General features: G+C 40.6%; 2 protein-coding genes across 5 annotated transcripts in view; both read left to right on the forward strand.

Annotated features, from left to right (window-relative positions):
- The window catches only part of ADAMTS19 (ADAM metallopeptidase with thrombospondin type 1 motif 19), a 271,308-nt gene extending 269,285 nt beyond the window's left edge, over positions 1–2,023 (forward strand). For all 4 annotated transcript variants that reach the window (XM_025214090.1, XM_025214093.1, XM_025214092.1 and 1 more), the window contains one exon: positions 777–2,023. In XM_025214090.1, the coding sequence (XP_025069875.1) occupies positions 777–928 (152 nt within the window). In that variant the 3' untranslated portion in view covers positions 929–2,023. The remainder of the gene's footprint in view (positions 1–776) is intronic.
- A 5,212-nt stretch (positions 2,024–7,235) lies between these two features.
- Positions 7,236–19,693, forward strand: KIAA1024L (KIAA1024 like). The gene is made up of 3 exons (XM_006032346.3): positions 7,236–7,550; positions 18,194–18,436; positions 19,500–19,693. Exons 1-3 carry the CDS (start codon positions 7,386–7,388, stop codon positions 19,677–19,679), a joined length of 588 nt encoding a protein of 195 aa, XP_006032408.1. The 5' UTR covers positions 7,236–7,385; the 3' UTR covers positions 19,680–19,693.
- Positions 19,694–21,316: the final 1,623 nt, after the last annotated feature.

Below are 21,316 nucleotides of genomic sequence, written 5' to 3' on the forward strand. Positions count from 1 at the left end.
CTTGCAGTTTTCATTGTCTACGTAATTGTCACTTGCTATTTGCTTCATTTAAGCTTGACTATTTTTAAAACTTTGTTTATAAATGCCCTTATGGTAGATGCTGTGCCATTTTGACAGGGAATCTACTGAGACAATATAGAATGGTCCCTTTTTCATCTGAGTGGCTAACCAAAATTCAGGGTCTTGCTGGGTATTCCAGTGTGGAGGGAGGGGTGGAATTAATTATGATATCATATAGCTTTGATGTGTTTCTAGTTATAACAACATGTGCTTTCTTAAGCATAGGAGAAAATGAAATAACCAGAAGCTGTTTCTCAGCTTGGTTTCCAGCTCCAAATCTCTTTTAGTATGTACTCCTTCCCCCTACACCTCAAAAGTTCCCATAGACATGGCCACATAGTACTATTTTGGCTTTGTTAAAGCTTCCTTTCAGTCTGAGAGCCGTCTTACTCGTGCCACCTGAACTACCTCTCATCCACTGTCCCTGTCCCCCTCCATATGCACCTTATCAAAATAATAACCAGCCAAAGCCACTTCATGTGGCACATTCAAATTCCCCAGCAGTCTTGCATTTGCCCTTGTTCTTGGTAGAAACATGGGCTTATCTACTTCTTACTGGTATCTAAATGGAGGGGAGTAATTAAACCTATCAGTTTCAACAAGTTTGAACCAGGCTGTAACATAGCTTCAACAATTCTGCCTTTTCTACCTGGTTATTTACTGACAAATTTAATAACACATAGCTGTGTGTATGTCTTTCTTATGTTGTTTCACAGCTGCTTTAACATTCAAGTGCCTTGGAGACCAGTGGCCAGTCTACTGCAGGGTAATACGAGAGAAGAACCTCTGTCAGGACATGAGGTGGTATCAACGTTGCTGTGAGACATGCAGGGACTTTTACGCGCAAAAAATGCAACAAAAAAGTTGACCTCTGGCAGGCTGGCTGGCTTTCAGCTCTTGTATACTTATTTATAAACACACACACACGCATACACACACACACAAACATACACATTCACACTCCAGCACGCTTCTTCAGACCAAATATTATCAGATTACATATAATTTAATCAAATTAATTTATTTTGCCTGCCAGACATTCTTTATTGTTTTGGTTAGACATCCTTCTTCTTTTATCCTCTAAGGTTTTCATAATTAATTTTATATGAACAATTTTGGATACATTTATCAGAATTTTTAAAAAAAGAAATCATTAGTGTATTTTAAAAATTTATTTTCAGTAGGGTCATGTCTCTGTTGCCAAAAAGCCATCATGTTATCTTGAATTTATTTTAATTTAGCTGAATAGTTTTGCTGTATATGGAAATAAAGCCCATTTTTATTTTATTATAATTTTTGGCATACAGAGTCAGAATGATCTTGTGTATTTTGCAACAGATGTTAAGGTGACTAAGCTAACATTATTGAACAGGTTATTACAGAATGTATTGTGAAATCAGTTCCTCTTTGATTTAGAGACATACTGTAGGAGAGAATCTACTGTAACTTATAACCTACTAGAAACAAAAAAAAAATCAAATAGCAAAGTAGGGATTTTGATCATGCTCATAAACACATACTTGAACACAAGTATTGAATCAATGAAACACTGTAGAGATTTACACTGAATCACTGTTGCACTGTTTGAGGTAGGATAGAGAAACACAATTCTATAACTTGTACCATCCTATGAAAACACGTCTGTACTGTTTTAACATGTCACTTGATTTTAAGTGTTTTTAAACAAAAGACCCATGCCCCTATATGCCTTGTGTGTCCTTTCGCATTTTTATAAATGGAAGTGTCCTTGCTCCTGACACTTGTGTATAAGTTAATCTGTTAAACATTTTCACTTTTCTGAGGACTTAGAAGATAGCCTTGTGATACTGCTTTAGTTTTACTTTTATGAAAAAAGTCTTTATAAAAATAAAATGTTTTGCACTTTTGTGAAACATTATGAAACAGCTAAATTTTCCTTATGAGAAAATATTGTACATGATTCACATGATTTTTACATTTTCAATAAAAAAGTAAAGCTTCTTTCTTCATTTGTATTTTCCTGTTGTGTGTATTTGTGTCTAAGATCTGGATCCACAAAAAACAGCACACTGAGCAGAGAACCTTTTAAGGTAGCCTATAGGAAATGACAAGGATAGGGGTTGTCTTAAATTCCATCCCTCTCCGTGGCATTGCTGCCTTTCTCTGGTTTCAGGGAGACATCTTTTCTACAGTATTGAACCTTTTCCTGGAACTGGGTACATTTCAAAAGGAGGGACTACTCCTTTATTTTAATGACTAGGAAGCAAATAGAGTGGTTAGAGTGCTTAACTAGTGGTTAAAGCACTCATCAAGGGTGATTGAATGTTTCTCTTCCCAGAGAGTGCCCTACAGATGGAGCTGTAATCCTAAACTTTATTTTGAATAATAATGTATACATTGGACCAGAAAAAGAGAGAAAAAGAGTGATAGAAAATGAGAATAAATAAAATTAACTGGGAACGAATGAGAGAATAGTTTAGTGATTAAGTCACTCACCTGGAAGAAGGTCCTACACCTATGTACATGTTTCTGCTCTAATAAAATAAAGATATTTTATCAGTACAGGGACTGAAACTTAAATGAGAGTCCTAACCACTAGGCTCTACAGAGATGCTCAGTCTGTGTATCTGACCACTTCATATTTAACTATTACATGGAAAGTAGAATGGCTTCCAGAGGAAAGACTGAGAGTACTTCTCCCCATCTGTCTCCCCACTTCCTCCTCCCCATTCAAAATATCTCTAACATGGTGCTTAGTGCATGGTCCTAAGAGGTAGGTCATATGAGTTTGAGTCCCCTCAGGCTAAGGGGGAATTGAACCATGGTGTCTTGCATCCTGAGTGCTGTAACCATTCAACTATAGAATTAAAAGGGTGATGGTCACCATTACCTAGCCTGACTAGACTTGGCTGTGAGGTAGGCATGAAGTGGTGCCACACTGTCAAGAATGATGTGCTTTTGGGCATCCCTGCAGAATTGTACTGACTGTAATTTAGGTATCTATGGGCTAAAGATGTCTCCAGAGTTAGGCAGTACTTGAATAGGGATTTTGAGGATTTAAATGTTGGACCTAGGATCCACATCTTAAGAGGCTAAATCTTGCCTTGTGGATCTAATCCACAGGAACACAGCTTTCATCTTGGGTTAGCAGATCGAGTTCAGCCCCAGGATCCTTATATGCTTGAACTCAGACTGTTAACTACAGTTAAAAGCAGTCACTTTGTCTTTACTGCTGTTGTAATCCTGGTTAACCTGGGCAAGCCTATCTCAGTTGAGGATACACCTCTCTTATAGTCCAGATGTTTTAGGGCCCAGACAAGCACAGATGTTTGTTTCGCTGGGAACAAGTAACAGCAGCACACTTTGTGCCACTGCTATTTATCCCCAGAGAATGCCCGTGCCATGCACGCTCTGGCGCACGCCAGGGTACCCTGGGTGGCGTAGGGGAGGCTGCTTTACCTGGAGCCCTGGGGGTCTCCCAGGGCTGCAGCAGTGACAGAAAGTCTGGCCAGCAGTTGGAGCATGACTTTGGCCAGCCAGGTTCTGGTTTGGGGCAGTGCACGCTGCCGCCATGTGCACCACTTGGCTTTTATTTTTGGCATGGGTTTTTTTGACCCCAAGATCTCCAAGGGTCAAAAAGAAACCTGGGCTGCAGGGCGGGGAACATCTGAATGTGTGGTACTGCAGATGGGTCTGTGATGCCACATCCCGCACATCCATGCTCACCTGGACGTGGCCTTAGAGTCGCAGCACAAAGTGCTTAACGTGGTCTTTAATTGCACTTTCTAATTGACCAACAGTTAAGTATGAAGTTTAGTGTGTAGATTTAGACTAAGATAAGTGTCTCTATGTATTTGTTACATATAATGTTTTTGGGGCTCCTTTAAATTATGCCTCACCCTTCTTAAGTTAATTTCTATAACCATTTATTGTATCATTGTTTCATTTTACCTGTGTACAGAAAGAAGAAATTTGGGCCCACAGTCAAGAAATGTAAACAATTTTATAATGGAGAAATGTTATTTTTTCAAACTTAATTTATTAAGCAAGCAATTCTTGTTTAAAAAACTGAGACTCAAATTCTTATTTCTTTGGCCTAAAGGAAGGGGGAGAGAATCACACCTGTTGCCTGGGGCTAATGTGTTCTTTAATTTTCTCTGAAGATGTTATACAACTATATTAAATACAATATAATAACTGAGGTTCTGGTCAGAAAGCCTCCCTGCCTAGGAAGAGCACTTAAGTCCCTCATTAATTCCCACTGATGTTGGTAGAGGTATTTTAGCATACTTGATCTTGAAATGCCAGAATTTTAGCTTTAGCATTTCTGGGTTCAGAAATACAACTTGAATGCACTAATGTATGATGATGAATTTTAAAAACTGAGGAAGAAAAGATTTAAAAAAAAAACAATTCTGACATTAAGAATGTTATTTTTGCATAATGGCAAATGACACAAATAAATTGTGTGTTATTTACAGCTAGAAGACTTGGCTACTATAGTACACTGCTCTACAATGTCACAGACACTTATGTAATATACAATCTGGTTCTATAATTTAGCTGTCTTGAGGATTTTTTTCCCTCAGATTTATCGAGAATTTTTACAAATGCTTCTGCACTTGCTTAGCTTCAGGGCCCAAGAGGCTTAATTTCAACAAGGACTATTATCTATATTCTTTTAAGATTAAAAGTCCTACAAGTTTTCACTTTTCCATGAAGAAAACTTGCTTTCTAAATAGACAAGCACAAGCAAAGTTATATACTAAGTTGATTACATCCTTAACTGTGGCTTTCATTCCTTCAGTAGTTATGTTATAGGACTATTCATTAGATGTATGTGAAGTTTGTGTGACTTGAAGTCATTATGTATATGCATAGTCATAGACTAATAGCGAAGTAGGGCTGGAAGGAACCTTGAGAGGTCATCTAGCGCAAACCACTGCCTGAGGCAGGATCATGCCTATCCAAACCATCCTACACAAATCCATTGTCTAGCTTCTTAGCAAAACTAAATAATCAGCCTTGACAACACAATACATATCACCCTAATCTGCCACAGGTAAAGCAGGGGACCATGGCAACCAACGTCCTGCTGCTCCAAAGTTAAAAATACACTCAAGAAATCCAGTCTAAGTCCTTCCTTTTAGTAATTGTCTGATCGCTCTAAAATCAACTAGATTTTACTTCTTTTTTAAGCATTCACCACAATTCAAAGAAACAACACAGATCAATACGCTGTGTTGTTACAAAATAGGATACAAGTTTTGAAAATGTGTTTGGTTGGTGGGCTGTAAGTATGATAGCCTCAAAATGTATTACTACCTTGCACAGCAATGTCACTCCAGAGACTATACAGATTGGACTGACAGCTCAGAGCACTTTCCAGATGTGCTCAGTGAAGCAGTTGCAGTCTTCAGCTGCTAAGCAATCGCATCAGAATTTATTCAGTTCTCCTAACAATCCCTCTCTATTAATAGGTTTTCCTTCCAGGCTGATGAATATATAACACTTCAACCAATGTCAAAGCAGTCAAATTCAGTTGGAAAATAAAGATGAAATTCACTCTGGTTCACAGGGGCCAGCCTGGGTGCTTATTAAATCCCACTTACACTCTGTTTTGATGGATGAAGTGGGATTTTAGCAGTGCAGAGAGCTTGTTCTAGTTGTACACTGTGGGGATATGTGAAGCACAACTCTGACCAAAAGTTCCCCCCAGTTATCACTCACTCTACCTTCCTGGCTAGTAATTCTTCTGGCATCATTTCAACTGGAAGAGTGTTTTATTTCAGTTTTTTGTGTCAAGTTTTTCTTGATGAGTACCACAAATAGCTTGTCCTTTGGCCATTTATATGTAAAAACATTTTTTTTTTTAAAGTGAGTGGTCAGATCTGATGAAGAATGTGTTGCATTTGGAAGCCTGTCTAACCCTATCCTGACTATAGTTGATCCAATAAAAAAATATCACTCTAAGAAATCCTTGCCCCTCAGATCTAACTAGGACATTAGTGCTAAAAGTAAAAACCTATGACAGATAGAGATGCTTCAGAGGATGTATCCGGTCTCTTTAAGTATGTCACAACACTAATTGCTACATTCTGAATTCTGGTAAAGCATTATCAAAGCAAATTAATAACTTCAAGAATGTCACAGACACATAAACGAGCAATATATTCTAGTGGTGCCAGAGGGCTTCACCATAAAGCTCTTTAATGAAACAAAGTCCATTGGGGAAAAAACCAAAAATCTCATTGTGGTAGCAGGGACAGACGACATGAGTATGCTCACCCAGTCAGACATAAACTTTTAGCTATGGACCTGCGGCCAGCTGCAACTAAGAAACATACTTTCCAAGAGATTTCCAGTTGGTGAGCTGCATATTAACAAAGTTCATAAAATATTTTGTTGAATAGTAACAAATATACATATTCTAGGGATATCTATGAGCAGAAGAAGATACAAAAATATTACTGCAATAAATTGATTCAAATTGTGGAGTTGTTATTATTAGGACCCTGCATTGTTACCAGAGTGGAAATTGGTTTTATATTCCTTTCATTTTGCCCATCTTAGCTAGTGAAAACTGTCAGTATCATTTGTGTAAAGTCATTCACTACAAAAGATTAAAAGAAAATACAGTACAAGCATTACAAATATAATAAGGCTTACGCTTGATCTTGTAGTGTTCAAAGTCAATGACAGTTTTACTATTGACTTGAAGGGGAGCAGGATCAATCCTCCAAGGAAAATTTCCTGTATCAATAGCTGAAATAAATTAATACTCTTTAACTCAGTGAAGAATTGTTTGTCAACATCTCTTTACTCTGAGAACATGAATATCAAAGTAGCAATGGCAAACTGCTAAACACTGTGCAAGATCAAGTGAGTTAGTATCCCTATAAAAAATTTCTGGAAGTTTTGTCCCATTTCCTTCTGCTATAGGCTGCTTCTAATTTTCAGAAAAAAGAACCTCCTTTGAAGTACTCTAAGCCTGAAATCTTTGGCAGGTCACTTTAGGAAGTGTGGGTATGCATTTAAGTGTCTCATGCATCTGGTCACTGATACTCTGTTACCTTTAATGAGCACATATACATCTATCAAAATGGACCTTGAACTTGAAAACTTAAGTTAGGCACTTATAGAAATAAGTCTCACCTGCTCTGCTGCTTCTAAATGATCTGTTATCATTTGTAAACAATATAAGTGAGCCTGACACCAAGCCAGGGTCAGGTACAGTTTCAGGCAACTGTCGGATCCTTCTTCACTTCATTAATAATTGACTGTGTGCGCACAGCCAGGAAGCAGAAGCCTGGGCTGTTTTTATTATTACTCAACAGGAGGGAAACATGGATTTCTCTGCTTTGCCAAACAACAACCACCCTGATAAATTCCTTCAACTGGAAGTAAAATCTTTGGTGAAAAACTCTGCCTTTCTACAAGCCAGCCTGGCATACCTCCCAGAAGCAGTTTTTCCAGAAGCTCAGCAATGGCACAACAGGGTCTATTTACAGGTAAGGGCTACTGGAAAGACCTGAACAGTGGGTTTCTTTCCTTAGCAGTCTATAGCATTTTTGTGAAATTTGGGGTTGAGCCTTTTGCTGCAGCTCCACCATCCTCTATCTTGCACAACTGAAGTTAGTAAGAGTCTTGCCATTGATTTCAAAAGGATCAGGATAAGGCCCTATGAGAATAAAATTTTTGATACTGTAAGCTTAAAGCCACTCCTGTCAGATAGTTTTGCCCTCATTCTTACAGTGCTTCAGGTCATGTGACTGCTTGTGATATATTTACAGAATTTCCTAGTTCCTAGATGAATGACAAGTTCTACTATTGAGTGTATGTAATGTTACATGGAGTCAGATGGAAATCTTCCTACATAATACACTAAGAAGCAAAGGAGAGAGAAATTCCCGAAGAACTCTATGGCAACCCGGATACATTCTTAATTATAGGAAGTTTCTACTAGTTATGATTATATAGTATATTATTAATTTGATTAACATTGGTTATATAAGTGGACATCAAAGTGTTATGTTAGGGTAATAGGAGAGAGAAGAAAGAAGAGAAGAGTCAAACACGGGGAGGGGAAAAATAGGAAAACATTTAAATGAAGGCACTCCTCAGGAAGTTATCCAGCTTGCACAATTTGGTCCTCGCTCTGTGGAACCAGAATGGGCTCTCCAGAAAATCCTCAGAACTCAAAGGATTGGCTGAAAGAGAGAACCACACTGTGAATTAACTGCTTCACTCCCTGGCTCCCTAGCAAATTGCCTCTAACTGGGTGTGTCTACAGGTGCCATTAAGTCAAAGCAATAAACACCGGTGCTTATTGTGCTGAAGTTTATTGCATCCTGGGCACTGCGTTTACATGTTAACAAGCAGCCTCTGCCCTAAAGCATCCTTGTGCTCCAGCCAGCCATGTCAGCATCTACATATGTGCTGCTGTGGAGTAAAAAAGCCCTACAGCAGAATAGTTAGGTAAAAGCTCTGTTATCTGGCATCCCCCAGGGGATCAAATAATCTGGTTAATCAAATGTGCACCGTTTGGTGCACTCCCCAGCGTCAATGTGCCGGGGGACAGGGAGGGGGTCCCTGTGCAGGCTGCTTTTTCCCACGCAGGCTGCTTTGCCATGGGACAAAAAGGTGGCAAAGAAACTCAGCTCATGGCAGCAAAATTGGAAGTCCGCCAGAAGTGGTACTTCTGGTTTTGCTTTTGCCACATCGCTCGGTTGCTGGTTAATAGAGTTTTCCGGTGAATAAAGTGCGGTTAACACAGCTTTTACTGCATTTGTAAATATTAGGATAGTACTTGTAAATATTAAGCAGGAGTTAATTAGTTCACTCCTACCTAATAGCACTGCATGTGTAGACATGAGATGTTTAGTGTGGAGCTAGTTAGTCAGCTGTGCAGTACACATCTTGTGTAGACGTGCCCACAGATTCCTAAAATAACCACAACTGCAACTTCTTCAACCTTCCTTAAAAGGGAGGCATGGGATGAGTATCTCTACAAGATGAGCCTTGGCATAATATATTATGATGCTTCCCTTATAGGAGTTGGGATAGGGTGGAATGAAATACGTGCACGGAGCTCTAACCAAGGGAGAGACGTCCACATGATCCAAGAGAAAGGGAGGTGGTGCAGTACTGGCAACTTATTTCTTACCACACCTAGCCCACCATTGGGTGCAGAAATGAAGCAATCCATACAAAGAGACCCCTCATCAGCAGGGAATATTCTAATTTACTGTTAGTAAATAAGGCTAACTGTCCCAGAGCCGTTACTGACAAATTCCAGCAGGATTCAATCTGTGAGGAGTATTCCCCATCAGACAACTAGCATCATTCCTAAAACTTACTCTGCACCAGGACAGCCATCTCAACAGAAAGCTACTGGATGTCCAGTTCCTCAAGAAAGATCTTTGGAATATGTTTTTAAAAATGTTAAACCTAAAGCACAAACGTTGTCTTTGTTATATGCATTTGTGGATGCATGTTGTGCAGATAAAGCACCGTGGCTCAAAGTGCATTTTATTTCTCTCTCTTTTTTTGCTGACGAGCAACTAAGGAGAAGCTAAGGCACTGATGAATTCCAGACGTTAAAATCAACATGATGGCACAGTTCAGAGCTAATGGTGTAGGAATAACATGTTTTATTTTAAGATGGGAGGGCTAATGGGGTTAAGGGTTAGTTAATTCAGGAACAGGAGTGGGGTGTTTCATTTCAGAACAGATGTGAGTGGCCTACAGACTCCTGAAGTCATTAAACCTTGAGAATAGCCTAATTCCCTGTCCAGGAATTCATTTTCTTTTAAGAAACAGTTCCTCCTCAGGATTCCCTATGTAAAGTGACTGCTCAGTGGTGCATTTGTGGGCTCTCTGGGACCTTTATCATGAGATCATTCAATTTCAAGTGCACTTAAGTGCTTATGTAAGTGTTTCCTCCACCTATAAGTGTTTTAATTTATTTCCATTATAAAAGGCAACTTGACATAACAAATAACTTGCATTTCAGACAAAAATGGTTCTCTTTTTGGTGTTAGACAGAATGAAGTTCTCTCATCGTGCTGTGTATTTGAGTTGTATACTTTAAATAAAACAACGCACAGAATCTTGGCCCTTGCTCGTAAAACTGCTGTTTGAAAACTGAAGACGGTTTTTTTTCACTAAAGGTCATTTACTGCATGCAGTGTCTCCTTCAGGATTGCCTAGTCCTGCTGGTGTGCAGGGCTACTCTGTGCCCTCACCTCATGCATTCATTTTCTGGTCCTTGAGTACAGCCTATTAACTAGTTGTGCCTTTGCAGAGTTTATCTGCCTCTCTGCATAATTCTATTTGGTGACTTTCATTGAATTGCTCCTAACTCATCTTTCCTGATGATCTTTTCCTGTTCTTCCTAGAAAAAAATACCAGGCCAGTTCTCTTTTTGTCTTTAATCTACTTATGGGAAATTTAACACTCATCCTGCAAATGCTGCCACCATATGTATCACAGTTATCAGGCTAACTGAATTTCTGACCTCTTGGGCTGTCCAAAAAGTCCCCTCTAGGCCTCAGGATGGAATCATGCAATTCTTTCACTCTTAGCCCAAACCCTGGGTTGTAGTCCCTTTTATATCAACTATGACTGCTTCCATCGGTCTGACTTTGGCTCAGACCCTGCATTTCTCCAGGAGCAATGATGTTGGTAACCAGATATCAAGCTTTGCTTTCTTTAAGTGAAGCATTATTTATTAGAACAAAGACCTTTCAGAGAAAACATAAAATTAAAACCAGTTGATATACATGCCTACTTTTCCCTAGGGCTTTCCATTCCCTGGATCTGGTAAGAGTTAATTCTTTTGAAACTTTTACAGATCATCTTTGAATCAGCCCCTCTCCCTGATCACCTTCTGGCATGCGACATCCCCTTCTGCTCATGAAAAGCATTTTTTAACTCATTATTGGATCTCCAGGCTCTCAAAATACTAACAAAAGAACACTTGTTGGAAACAAAATGGTTAAGAGAAATGCTGGCCCCATTGTCTTCCAAGTGTGTGCTTAAGGCTACCTACCTAATTAAAATATTGGATTGTCTTCCCTTTTGCTGCCTCCATAGATCCCTATTAAGTGAGATCAATATAATCCTACTAATACAGTCCTAATAATCCACCAGACCAATCCAGAAATTCTAATTTACTGACCCAAGTGACTTACCACAGTCATACCTTTATTACATATCAGGATTCTTAAATAAATTCATATCAGCTTCTTATCTTACATAGCTAGTCTCCTGGAAGCTTGCCTTTAAAGTAAGAAAAGTGCCCTTTCTAATGTTTGCAGCTTTCTTCAGAAGCATGACATACAGCTATGTACAACTGAGGTTAGAGTTATAACATTGAAAAGAATTTATTCATGCTAATTAATGGCTAATATAATCATTGCCCTGCTACCCACTTTCATTACTGAGGAGGTCATGACAACATCTGGAGTTCTTTAATTCTTTGTGGCTGTGTCTACACAAGACGTTTACTGAAGAGCTGCTTAATTAGCTATGCAGTAAAGTCTCAGCATCTAGACATGCAGTCCTATTTGGCTGTAGTAAACTAACTAACTCTGCTGTAGGTTAGTAGTTGTAAATACAAAAACTATACTATGGCAGAGTTTTTTACTGGGCAGCACCACACGTGTAGACGCTGATGGGGCTGGCTGGGGCACAAGAGTGCTTCACTGTGGGGGCTGTCTGCTGGCTAGCCCCACACTGGAGCAAACTCGTGCCCCAGCCAGTCCCTCCACAGCACATTGAGCTGGCTTGGAGCAGCCCTGGGCTGGCATTCTGACTCCCAGAGCCCCCTGCCAGGTAGGGGTGCTCTGTCCCAGATGCACGTGTAAACACAGAGCTAGGGAGCAATAAACTCCAGCACAATATGCACTGGATTTTATTGCTTCACATTAATAGCACATGTAGATGTGCCCTCTGCTAATGTAAGTCTGATTTTAGACCTAGCTACATACAGATATCTCTTGCCTCCTTCATTAAATATCTCCACATCCCACAACCAAGTACACATACTGATAATTTCTGATTCATCACCTGCTTTTGTATCCAGTAATCATGTAGTTTTGCTGGCACAGTTGTGGGTACTAGCAAAGGTAGATGAAGTTGGGCTTAAATTACTCCATTCCTTCCTCCTGAGAGGACCCATGTGGTATAGTAATTGGTGATTCTTTTCTGTCCCAATAGTTCTCTCATTTGAGAAGCTGCCACCATTCTATGTGCTTTTGAAATTTGTATGTGAAGCCACTAGAAGAGATAGTGATGTGGTTATTCAGATGTTGATAAAATTCATCTCTGCATCAGTTTTTCATTGGACTCAGGGCTCTCTCAGGTACCAAAAATTGGGAGTTAAATCACTACTTGCTGATTGAAGTTCACTGAAACTAATTAAGGTGATGGTAGTAAACTGTAAGTAACAGCCAGCAGAAATGATGGAATTGGTAGCTCTCCCTTTCTAGGTATAGTTTATTCTTATCTTTTTAATAAAATGTGCAGTCTATGATCATGTTGAATATCCAGCTACTTTCTAATTGTTAATCTACAGCTGTCGCTGTGTTTGTACCATCAATGCTTAGCACAAAGGTTTCAAAGTTCCCCTTTGTATTGCAGGCTTTGTCACAATTATCCATGTCCAGGTTACCTTTGGGCTGCCTCTCTGCAGTGCTGTTTGTGTGGAGCTATACCAGTTCTCCAACAGAAAATCTCATTAAAGTTACTGGAGACGGAGTCCATTCCCCTGCATCTTCTATGACTCAGAGTTCAATTGTGGACATGCTGAGGATGTCATGGTGAGGGTCAGCAATGCAATAGGAACCATGCTGTCCAGCAACAACAAGCCTGGAAGGTCTGGGGAAGAAAGTAATGTGGAGGAAAAGCATAGCTAGCCAAATATTATTCTAGTTTAGTCAAATGACTCAGTGAATTGACAAACTGTTATGGGGAGGAGTTCTTTTGTGTAAGAACATCTGTTACTAGGTGCTATGTTACATACATAGAGAAACTGTATGCAGAATTTGACCTCCAATATGTAAAATCACTTATTGTTTAGAGATCCCTTTGATCCCTACTTGCAGTAAGATGGGCTTGAAAGGACTCAGCCTTAGCTTGTGATTTCCTGATTTTCGCAGTTCACATTCTTAACGTTAGCTTAATTCTTGATTTTCACTTTAGGAACAGATAAAAATGTGCAGAAGTTTTCTCAGAAAGATCTACTTTTCAAAAAGTTTACTTGATCTAAGATAAAGTCAATGTGGTAGAAATGTTCCCTAAATAAACAGGTGCTTGTATAGTTTTGTGTCATGAAATAATAAAATAATATACTGAAACAAAATATTGAGCTAGAAAACTTACGGAGGAAACAGATCTCCCAGAGATGGAGTCTCTATTAATTCTCTATAAATCTCTCTGCAAGGTCATCCTTCTCTATGCCAGATCTCTTTCCTGTTTGGAACAGGGCAACCTATTCACCGTGAACAATTAGTCAAATGGTTTCTTTCTGGCAAATTACCTGTTTTGTAAACAGCATTACAGTTTTGTTAATTATTGAAAGTGCTCATTGAATATTTTATTAATACATTTCAGATTATAGCTTTATCATGAATTCCACACCACAAATATTGCTTGGAGCATTTAACATTTCTAATCCACAATTCATATTGTATGAACAGTCACCTAAGTCAAATATTAGTTTTTATGTTTTAGATGAGTTCCAAGCCCACAAAGAGTTGTCCATTTGACTTCTCCAAAAAATAGCAATAATCAGCTGAATGAATATTTATATCAGGATTCACAGTGCTTTCCTTTTTTTGAACATTCCTGAATAAAATCTTCTTTGCACAGAAGCCTGTGCAAAGTACTTAGAATAGGTTGCAAGTGAATGGCAAGAACAAGTGCATGGTTTCTAACTGAATGACTATTTGCAAATATAGTAAAACCTTAACATAACAAGCCCTCTTTAAAACACCCTCCCCCCTGGCTTTTAACAATTCCAACATCAGGAACTCGTTTTTTCATTATTATGATGCAGCTAACTGACTAATGCTGTTATAGCAAACACCCTCTTTTAATGAACTTTTCACCCAGTGTCAAGGTGATTCATTATAATGAAGTTGTACTGCATATTTTCCAGCTCCAATCATCCCCTCTTTTTCTGTCTTGTGTGTATACATCTGATTGTTGCAGGTTACCTATAGTCTGCTTCAGTTTTTAGACCTAAACTTTTTCTCTGGACTTCTGGGATCTCGCATCATTCCTTCTTCTTTCTTACTCTAGTTTTAGGGCCATATTTACTTTAAAAGCTCCAAGACAAAATGTTTTTCTCTATTCTTCACCTCCATCTCTGTGGGTATGTGTATGCTAATACTTAAGGTTGACTTAGTGGTTGTATTCTATCAGCCCAAGCTGCATGAACTGTCCTTTCCCATCTATAACTTACCTAGAAGTCTGTATAAAAGACATCCAAAATGGCTGTCCTGTTCCTTGAGCAAAGGCTCTTAAGGAATCAGATTATGAACTATTTCTCTGTCTCTAACTTTTCCATAAATATACTTGGTTCCAGTTACAGAAAATAGGGACAGAAAGTGGAATGTGAAAGGTTGGAAGCCGGGAGCACCAAGGTGTGGGACTGCCGTTGATTTCTTGTGCTTGTAGTCTCCGGTCTCCAGTTTGAGACACGTACTGCACAGCTGACTAACGAACTGCACAGTAAAGGTCTCAGGAGCTACATGTGCACTCCTATTAGGGCACACAAAACTAATAAACTTCATAGTAGGGTAGGACTTGTAAATACATGTCTTACCCTGCTGTGAAATTTTTTTGCATGCAGTAGCGCACATGTAGATACTGAACTGGCTGGCTAGGGCATGAGGGTGCTGCCTGCCGGCTAGCCCCACACAGAAGCACCCTTGTGCCTCAAACAGCCCCTACACAGCACATTGAGCCCAGTTGCAACAGTCCCAGGATGGCAGGCTGAACCCCAGGGCTCCCTGCCAGCCAGGGCTGCTCCAACCTGGCTCAGTGTGCTGTGGTCCAGGCACTCAAGAGCTTCCCAGGAGCAATAAACTGTGGATCAATAAGCTTTGCAGTTTATTGCTGCATACAAATGGCACATGTAGATGCACCCAGTCTGAAGTTCAGTAAAGAGCTCAGAGTCAGGCTGGATTACTACCAGGGGTCTTGCCTAGAGATTTATTGATTTGAGGGCAACATTAAGGTTGTCCCTACCTAACAGTGGATACATTTGTCTCTCTTTTGAATCGTTCACATGTATGAATCTATGAATTTGGTTTGAATTCCCTCACTTCAATAACCTATCCTGCTCTCCTCAGAGGGTCTCACTCCATATCATCTCTTCTCTATTGTCATGCTCATATGCATGGCTACCCACATTCCCAAGTCAATATTCTCCAAGAAAAAGAAGTTACAGTCAGTTTTGGTATCAATGGGCCTTTCTAGGTGCCACAAAATTGGCCTCTAAAGCAGCTTAAATGATCTTTTGCACCTCTTTAATGGCGTTGCTGTTTGCACGCTTTGCAGCGTATTCCACTTGAAAATGACTTTGTAATGTAGGAAGATAAAACACCTCTGAGGTGTTTTAGTTTGCTACCTAACGAAGTGCAAGAGTGCATGGGGTCCTGGAAGTGCACAGGGTGGCACTCGCCCACTGGCACGTGGCCTGGGTGGTCATGGGGGGCGCTACAGCCACAGAGGAAAGCACCAGGCCCCGTGCAGCTTAGGGGTTGTGTGACCTGGTGGCTGCCCGTGCAGGCAGGCAGGCTTGACTGAAGAAAAAAAATTAAAGTGGCAAGGAACCTGATCTTTTTTTTTTCTTCTCTGAATCCTGTCTGCTTGAGCTGTGCGTGGGCCTGGTGTGTCCCTCTGTGGTTGCAGGGAGGGCTAGTGCTTCCATCCATGGCTGCGGTGCCCCCTAGGACTGCCCGACCTGGGTGCCAGCAGGAGGGTGCTACCTGGGGGGTGCTGCCATTGCTGCGGAGGGAAGCACCAGGCCCCCACGCAGCTCAGGGACTGCTTGGCCTGTTGGCAGCTCACCCTCACCCCCGCCACCAGAGAGGCAGGTAAGGATCAAGCCCCCACCCTTGTGTACACACCATGGGAGTCTCATTCAGTTTAATTCTCTCTAAAGTGAAACAGTGGAAACTCTGGGTTTTTAAAAACACACCATTTCAATTTAGGGATAACTAAACCAAATTCATAGATTCATACATGCTAGGGTCAGAAGGGACCTCAACAGATCGTCGAGTCCAACCCCCTGCCTAGTCAGGAATAAAGTGCTGGGGTCAGATGACCCCAGCCAGATGCCTATCCAGCCTTCTCTTAAAGACCCCCAAGGTAGGGGAGAGCACCACCTCCCTTGGAAGCCCATTCCAAATTTTGGCCACCCTTACCGTGAAGTTTCTTCTGATATCTAGCCTAAATCTGCTCTCTATCATTTTGTGACCATTGTTCCTTGTAACCCCAAGAGGTGCCCTGGTGAACAGAGCAGAATTAAACCCCCGTGGTGTGTACAAGCGCCCAACAGGGGGCTAGATTATTTGGGGTATTACCAAAAAGTACTGTTAATCACCAAGTATCGCCTTCATGAGCAAATTTTGAACTAGTTCTGTTCCAATTTAAAAGCATTTTTATTTAAAACAGATTTAAATATTACTGTCAAGTCACATACTTTTCACAGTACTTTAGCTTGGTGAGAACATGCATCCCCTGGTGAGACAGCTCACTTTCTTCAACAAAATGTTCCCTATATTCAACCAACTAGCAAGCCTTAGGGATGCATCATTAAAACTGCGGAAGATTTTTAAATAAGAAATAAACAAAATAAAATGCAAGCAGCAAGAAATGACAGATTAAAACATCAGCTCAACTGAAATCAGGCCAGCAAAAGCCAGAGGGTTATAGTGCCAACTATAATTGCAATGTGAGGAATAATATCAACAGGGGATATGTCAAGGCTAAAGGATGACATATGGAAACTGTGAGCTAACAGAGAGACTCACGGGTGCTGGGGATCCACCCACCCGCTAATACCAGATTGTGATAATTATTGATGTGCAACATGCTTAGTCACTTGTGTGTGATCAAGTGATAAGATTGTCAGTGATGCTCCTTCAAAGGGGCATTTTTATAGAATTCTGTTTACATGGGAAACCGTTTGCGGGGAAGCTCTTCTGCTCCCCATTGTTTGCCTCAACTGCTTTACGCCTTCATGAAGGATGGAGAAGGTATTCAGTGTATGGCTGTTTTTCTGTGCTTTTTAAATATAGAGGAGTTTAGGGTGTCTGATTCTATCTGCTTTCCAGTGCTCCTTACAATGCAGTCATAAGTCACCATCAGACTTCAGTTATCTCAGATCAAAGTTCCCAGTGGCAAACACTTTAAACACTGAAGGGGTAATGCCAGGAGAATTCCTTTTGTACTTTATGCATACTGTAAGAGGAAATTCTGGCACTGCTATAGGACATTCTGGAATGAAGGGATGCAATGACTGTATTGTACATGGACTTCTGGGCCTGCTAGGATATCGCTAGAACTAAATTGAAAATAGCAGAAAAAAGTTGAAACTGTATGGTGAAGTGGAATTGTACTTCTTAGCACACTGAAAAGGTCTTAGTGCTTAGTAATTATAGCTTTTGCTGATGATTATAACTACAGTTTTGTCAGCTCTTTGGACAGCTACTCTTCATTTAGTGGTAAAACAGCTGCTTTTGACTTCTCCAAGATTTTCTGGTCCAGATCCCGGTAGTGGTGGTTTTTTCACCCACTGAAAAAAGTTTGATTAAATTATTATTGCTACTGAGGGATTTCTAAGATGTTGTCAAGTTTTGTGCTTCCATAATGCCTGTAGCAAAGGAAACTTTCCCATAGACAGATAGAGAATTTTTAGAGCTTGTTACATTGGTTTTACTGTATTACCTGAAACTGAGGGTACAGAACAGGGACTGTGTTAGCTATCACCAGGTTCAACAGCAGTGAAGTCAACTGAGCTATATCGACTTGCTCAAGGACAAAACGCTACTTCTCCTGTACAACAGGTGGTAAATATTTTGGGGGGGGGGGGGCGTCACAAAGATGATAGACAATTTCTGTCCTAACTGTTTTACAGAGTGAAAAGAGAAATGTCACTGAGCAGCCTGGCTTAGAATTCAGTGCAGTCAACCCGGAAACAATTGACAAAGTTCTTGGTAAACACATTACAGCTGTCACCTTGAAATCCACCATCAAGCACAATCCTTTGTACAGTGGCATACGAACTGATGATGCCTGGGAGAAGAAAAAATGCCCTTCCTGGACTGTTCAAGATTATGACAGACAATCATTGCATTCTAATCTGGCTATTTGCATAAAGGTATTGTAGTGCAGAATCATGTTGGGATGTTGTGCTATGTATTTGGTCCTGAATTACAGAATACAACATGGGTGACTAGTGCCTCCCGAGTTGGGGGGGGGACTAGATCACTGACTGGGGGGTAGGGCCCCCAGCGGACGATCGCTGAGCCCAAAATCACCAGCAGTGAAACCAGAAGTGCACTTCCAGTGGCACTTCTGGTTTCACGGCTGGCATTTCCATGAGGTGCACAGCCAATCTCAGGAGGTGCACGTGCACCTGTATGCACCCCTATGCGTTGCCAATGGAGTACAATGTTTTACTCATCTGGTGGTGATTCCAGGTCCAGAAGTAAATGTGAATGTGTTCTTGTACAGATAAGACATCTGGATGGGTACAACCATGAGAGGATGGATAGTCTTGAGGCTCTAAAGATCTCAGTGAGGTTCTTACTTTTCCATAGTTTGCTTCTCTGAAGCTCTGTGCCTCAGTTTCCCCATCTTTAAATGGGATCAATATTATATTTTCCTACCTCACAGGTATCAAATACAGGGAACATTCATAAAGGTTTATGAGATGCTAAGATATTATGTTGATGGTAGCTACATAAGTGCCTAAATTATGCTTCAATTTAAGTTTTTAAATATGTGCCTTCCCACAGTCAGACCTGCAACACTCACTTCTTCCTGCTTTTGGCGTAGCATTAATCATGCGCGGATTTTTTTTTTTAGTGTTCCCACTGCTGAAAAAATAACTCAGATCTGCATTTGTAAATTAGCACCTCTGAATTAGCATGAGAACATCAGGAGAGTTGTTCTGGGTTTCTTTATCACATTTCAACGGCTGGTGTCCTACATTTGGCTCCTGGCTGAAAGCTGTGGGTTTAATGTTCCTCTGTGGGACAATATTTGCAGCATTTGGCAGCTAGTGCAACCAATGGCTCAAGTATAAGCTTTTCTGATTTGTGCTGTGATGCCTTAAATCTATTAATCACTAACTGATGATAGTCAAAATACTCCTATGTTCTAAGAAACTTTTTGTATCAGACAGAGGAACTGAGTTCATTTTCTGATCTTTCTTTTAGGAAAATCCTAACGATCTACAGTTTTGGATGGGGGATATTTATACTCCTGGGTATGATACCTTGTTGAAAAAGAAAGAGAGAGAAAAGAAACTTTCCAAATACTGCCGAATTATCCTGCTTACGGTATTAGCTGTTTGTATCTTGATTGCCATAGTCACTGTTAGCATTTTATTTACTTGATTCAGCCAAGTCCTGTCAAGGAGAAATTTTCCAATAAATTTTTGTATGAAAATACTCCCCTTTGTTTTGTTTGAATTCCAAAATTGTTGTCACAATTTGTTTGACATCAACATTTTAGAAAGTTCCTATGCAACATAAGGAACTGATCCTCAAAGTAAATATGCTGAGCACTACAGTGCCTCTCTGCATAGTTCATAAATAAGTTGGGCATTTTAGTGCCTTGTTCTTTTGATCACTGATCTGGGCTAGATCCTAATCTGAGCTGCAAAGTGCACATTGCCAGTACCTTGAAAGGTTTGTTATTTCATTCAGTCCACATACTATGCAAGATACCACATCACGTGTTTACAATTTAACCCAATTACTGTGATACCACAACACTGTGCTAGCATTGCTTTCAAGGCATCTCAGAGTATTTTACACATAAAATAGTGGGCACTCTAGAAAATTATGCATTTAAAACTTGAAGACAGAAAATGGAATACAGGATCTGCATTGAATTGATAAAGAATGAATTCAGTGCATGTGACAGGATGTAGGTCATTTGCAAATATTTAAAGCTACCATAGGCAAAAAAGGAGTGCATGTCTCAGAATCATTGAGGCTAATACAAGTACATGATAAATGGGCAAATATGTTGTGGACAAAAACTCTGTGGCCATGTCCAGATGAGCGCAGATGTGTGGTATTGCACACCTGTCTGCAGCACCACACACTGCGCATGCAGACATTCCCTGCACTGCTACCTTGAAGCAAGGGGTGGATCTCCCAGGGTCAAAAAAGCCTGACAAAAAAGTACAAAGCAGTGCACGTGGTGGTAGTGCACACCACCCAAAACTAGAGCCTGGCCAGCCAGAGCCATGTTCTGGCTGCCAGCCAGGCTCTCAGCTGCAGGAGCACCATGGCTGCAGCTTCCCAAGGCCCCTAGGACCCCAGGTAAAGCTGCTGCAGCCAGGACAATTGCTGGCCTCAGCCTCCTCTACCCTGCCCAGGGTAACCTGACGTGCACCAGAGTGTGCATGGCATGGGCATTCCCTGAGGACAAGTAGCAGTGGCACACCTTGTCCCCTGGGAAACAAACATCCGTGCTTGTATGGATGCAGCCTACATGCACAAGTTACTCTTCTTCACTTCATCTGTACTTATCTGTCAAATTCTTGGCATAAGACAAGTCCCTTTATATTGCTCAAGCCTCACAAAAAGGGAAGTAAAGCCACCCTGATTGGGCAACTGTGGATTCCCTTGACCTGAAGGAATCTTAGTGTCATGAAACCTGAGTAGCTGACTTTATGCCAGCTGTTCTCCACTCAATACAGGCAATGTGTTAGGGCAGCTTACAAACAGGTCAGGGTAAGGCTGTAAGGCACTGGATGCTCATATTCATGGACCAATGGAAAGCTTACTGGGTGTGTCTACACATGCAATTACTGCAACTGAATGAAGTCCAGTGCAATTCGAACTGAAGTAAACTAATCCAGACAACACCATCTACACATGCATTTGGGTAGACAGTGTCAGATAGTGCTTGTGATAGCACTGTGTCACAACACAGTAAATTAGTCTACACCAGCCTAATTGCCACACATGTGTAGACAGTGACACTTTACTGCACAGCAAATTAGTCTACTGCTCAGTAA

This window comes from Alligator sinensis, unplaced genomic scaffold (assembly GCF_000455745.1).
Source record: "Alligator sinensis unplaced genomic scaffold, ASM45574v1 scaffold1001_1, whole genome shotgun sequence".
In the NCBI taxonomy this organism is placed as follows: domain Eukaryota; kingdom Metazoa; phylum Chordata; order Crocodylia; family Alligatoridae; genus Alligator; species Alligator sinensis.

Excerpts from the sequence above, each read along its gene's own strand:
- KIAA1024L (XM_006032346.3), top strand. The coding sequence starts at position 7,386 with ATGGATTTCTCTGCTTTGCCAAACAACAACCACCCTGATAAATTCCTT. Across the intron at positions 7,551-18,193 it reads ACAACAGGGTCTATTTACAG|AGTGAAAAGAGAAATGTCAC; the intron begins GTAAGGGCTACT and ends ACTGTTTTACAG. Across the intron at positions 18,437-19,499 it reads ATCTGGCTATTTGCATAAAG|GAAAATCCTAACGATCTACA; the intron begins GTATTGTAGTGC and ends TCTTTCTTTTAG.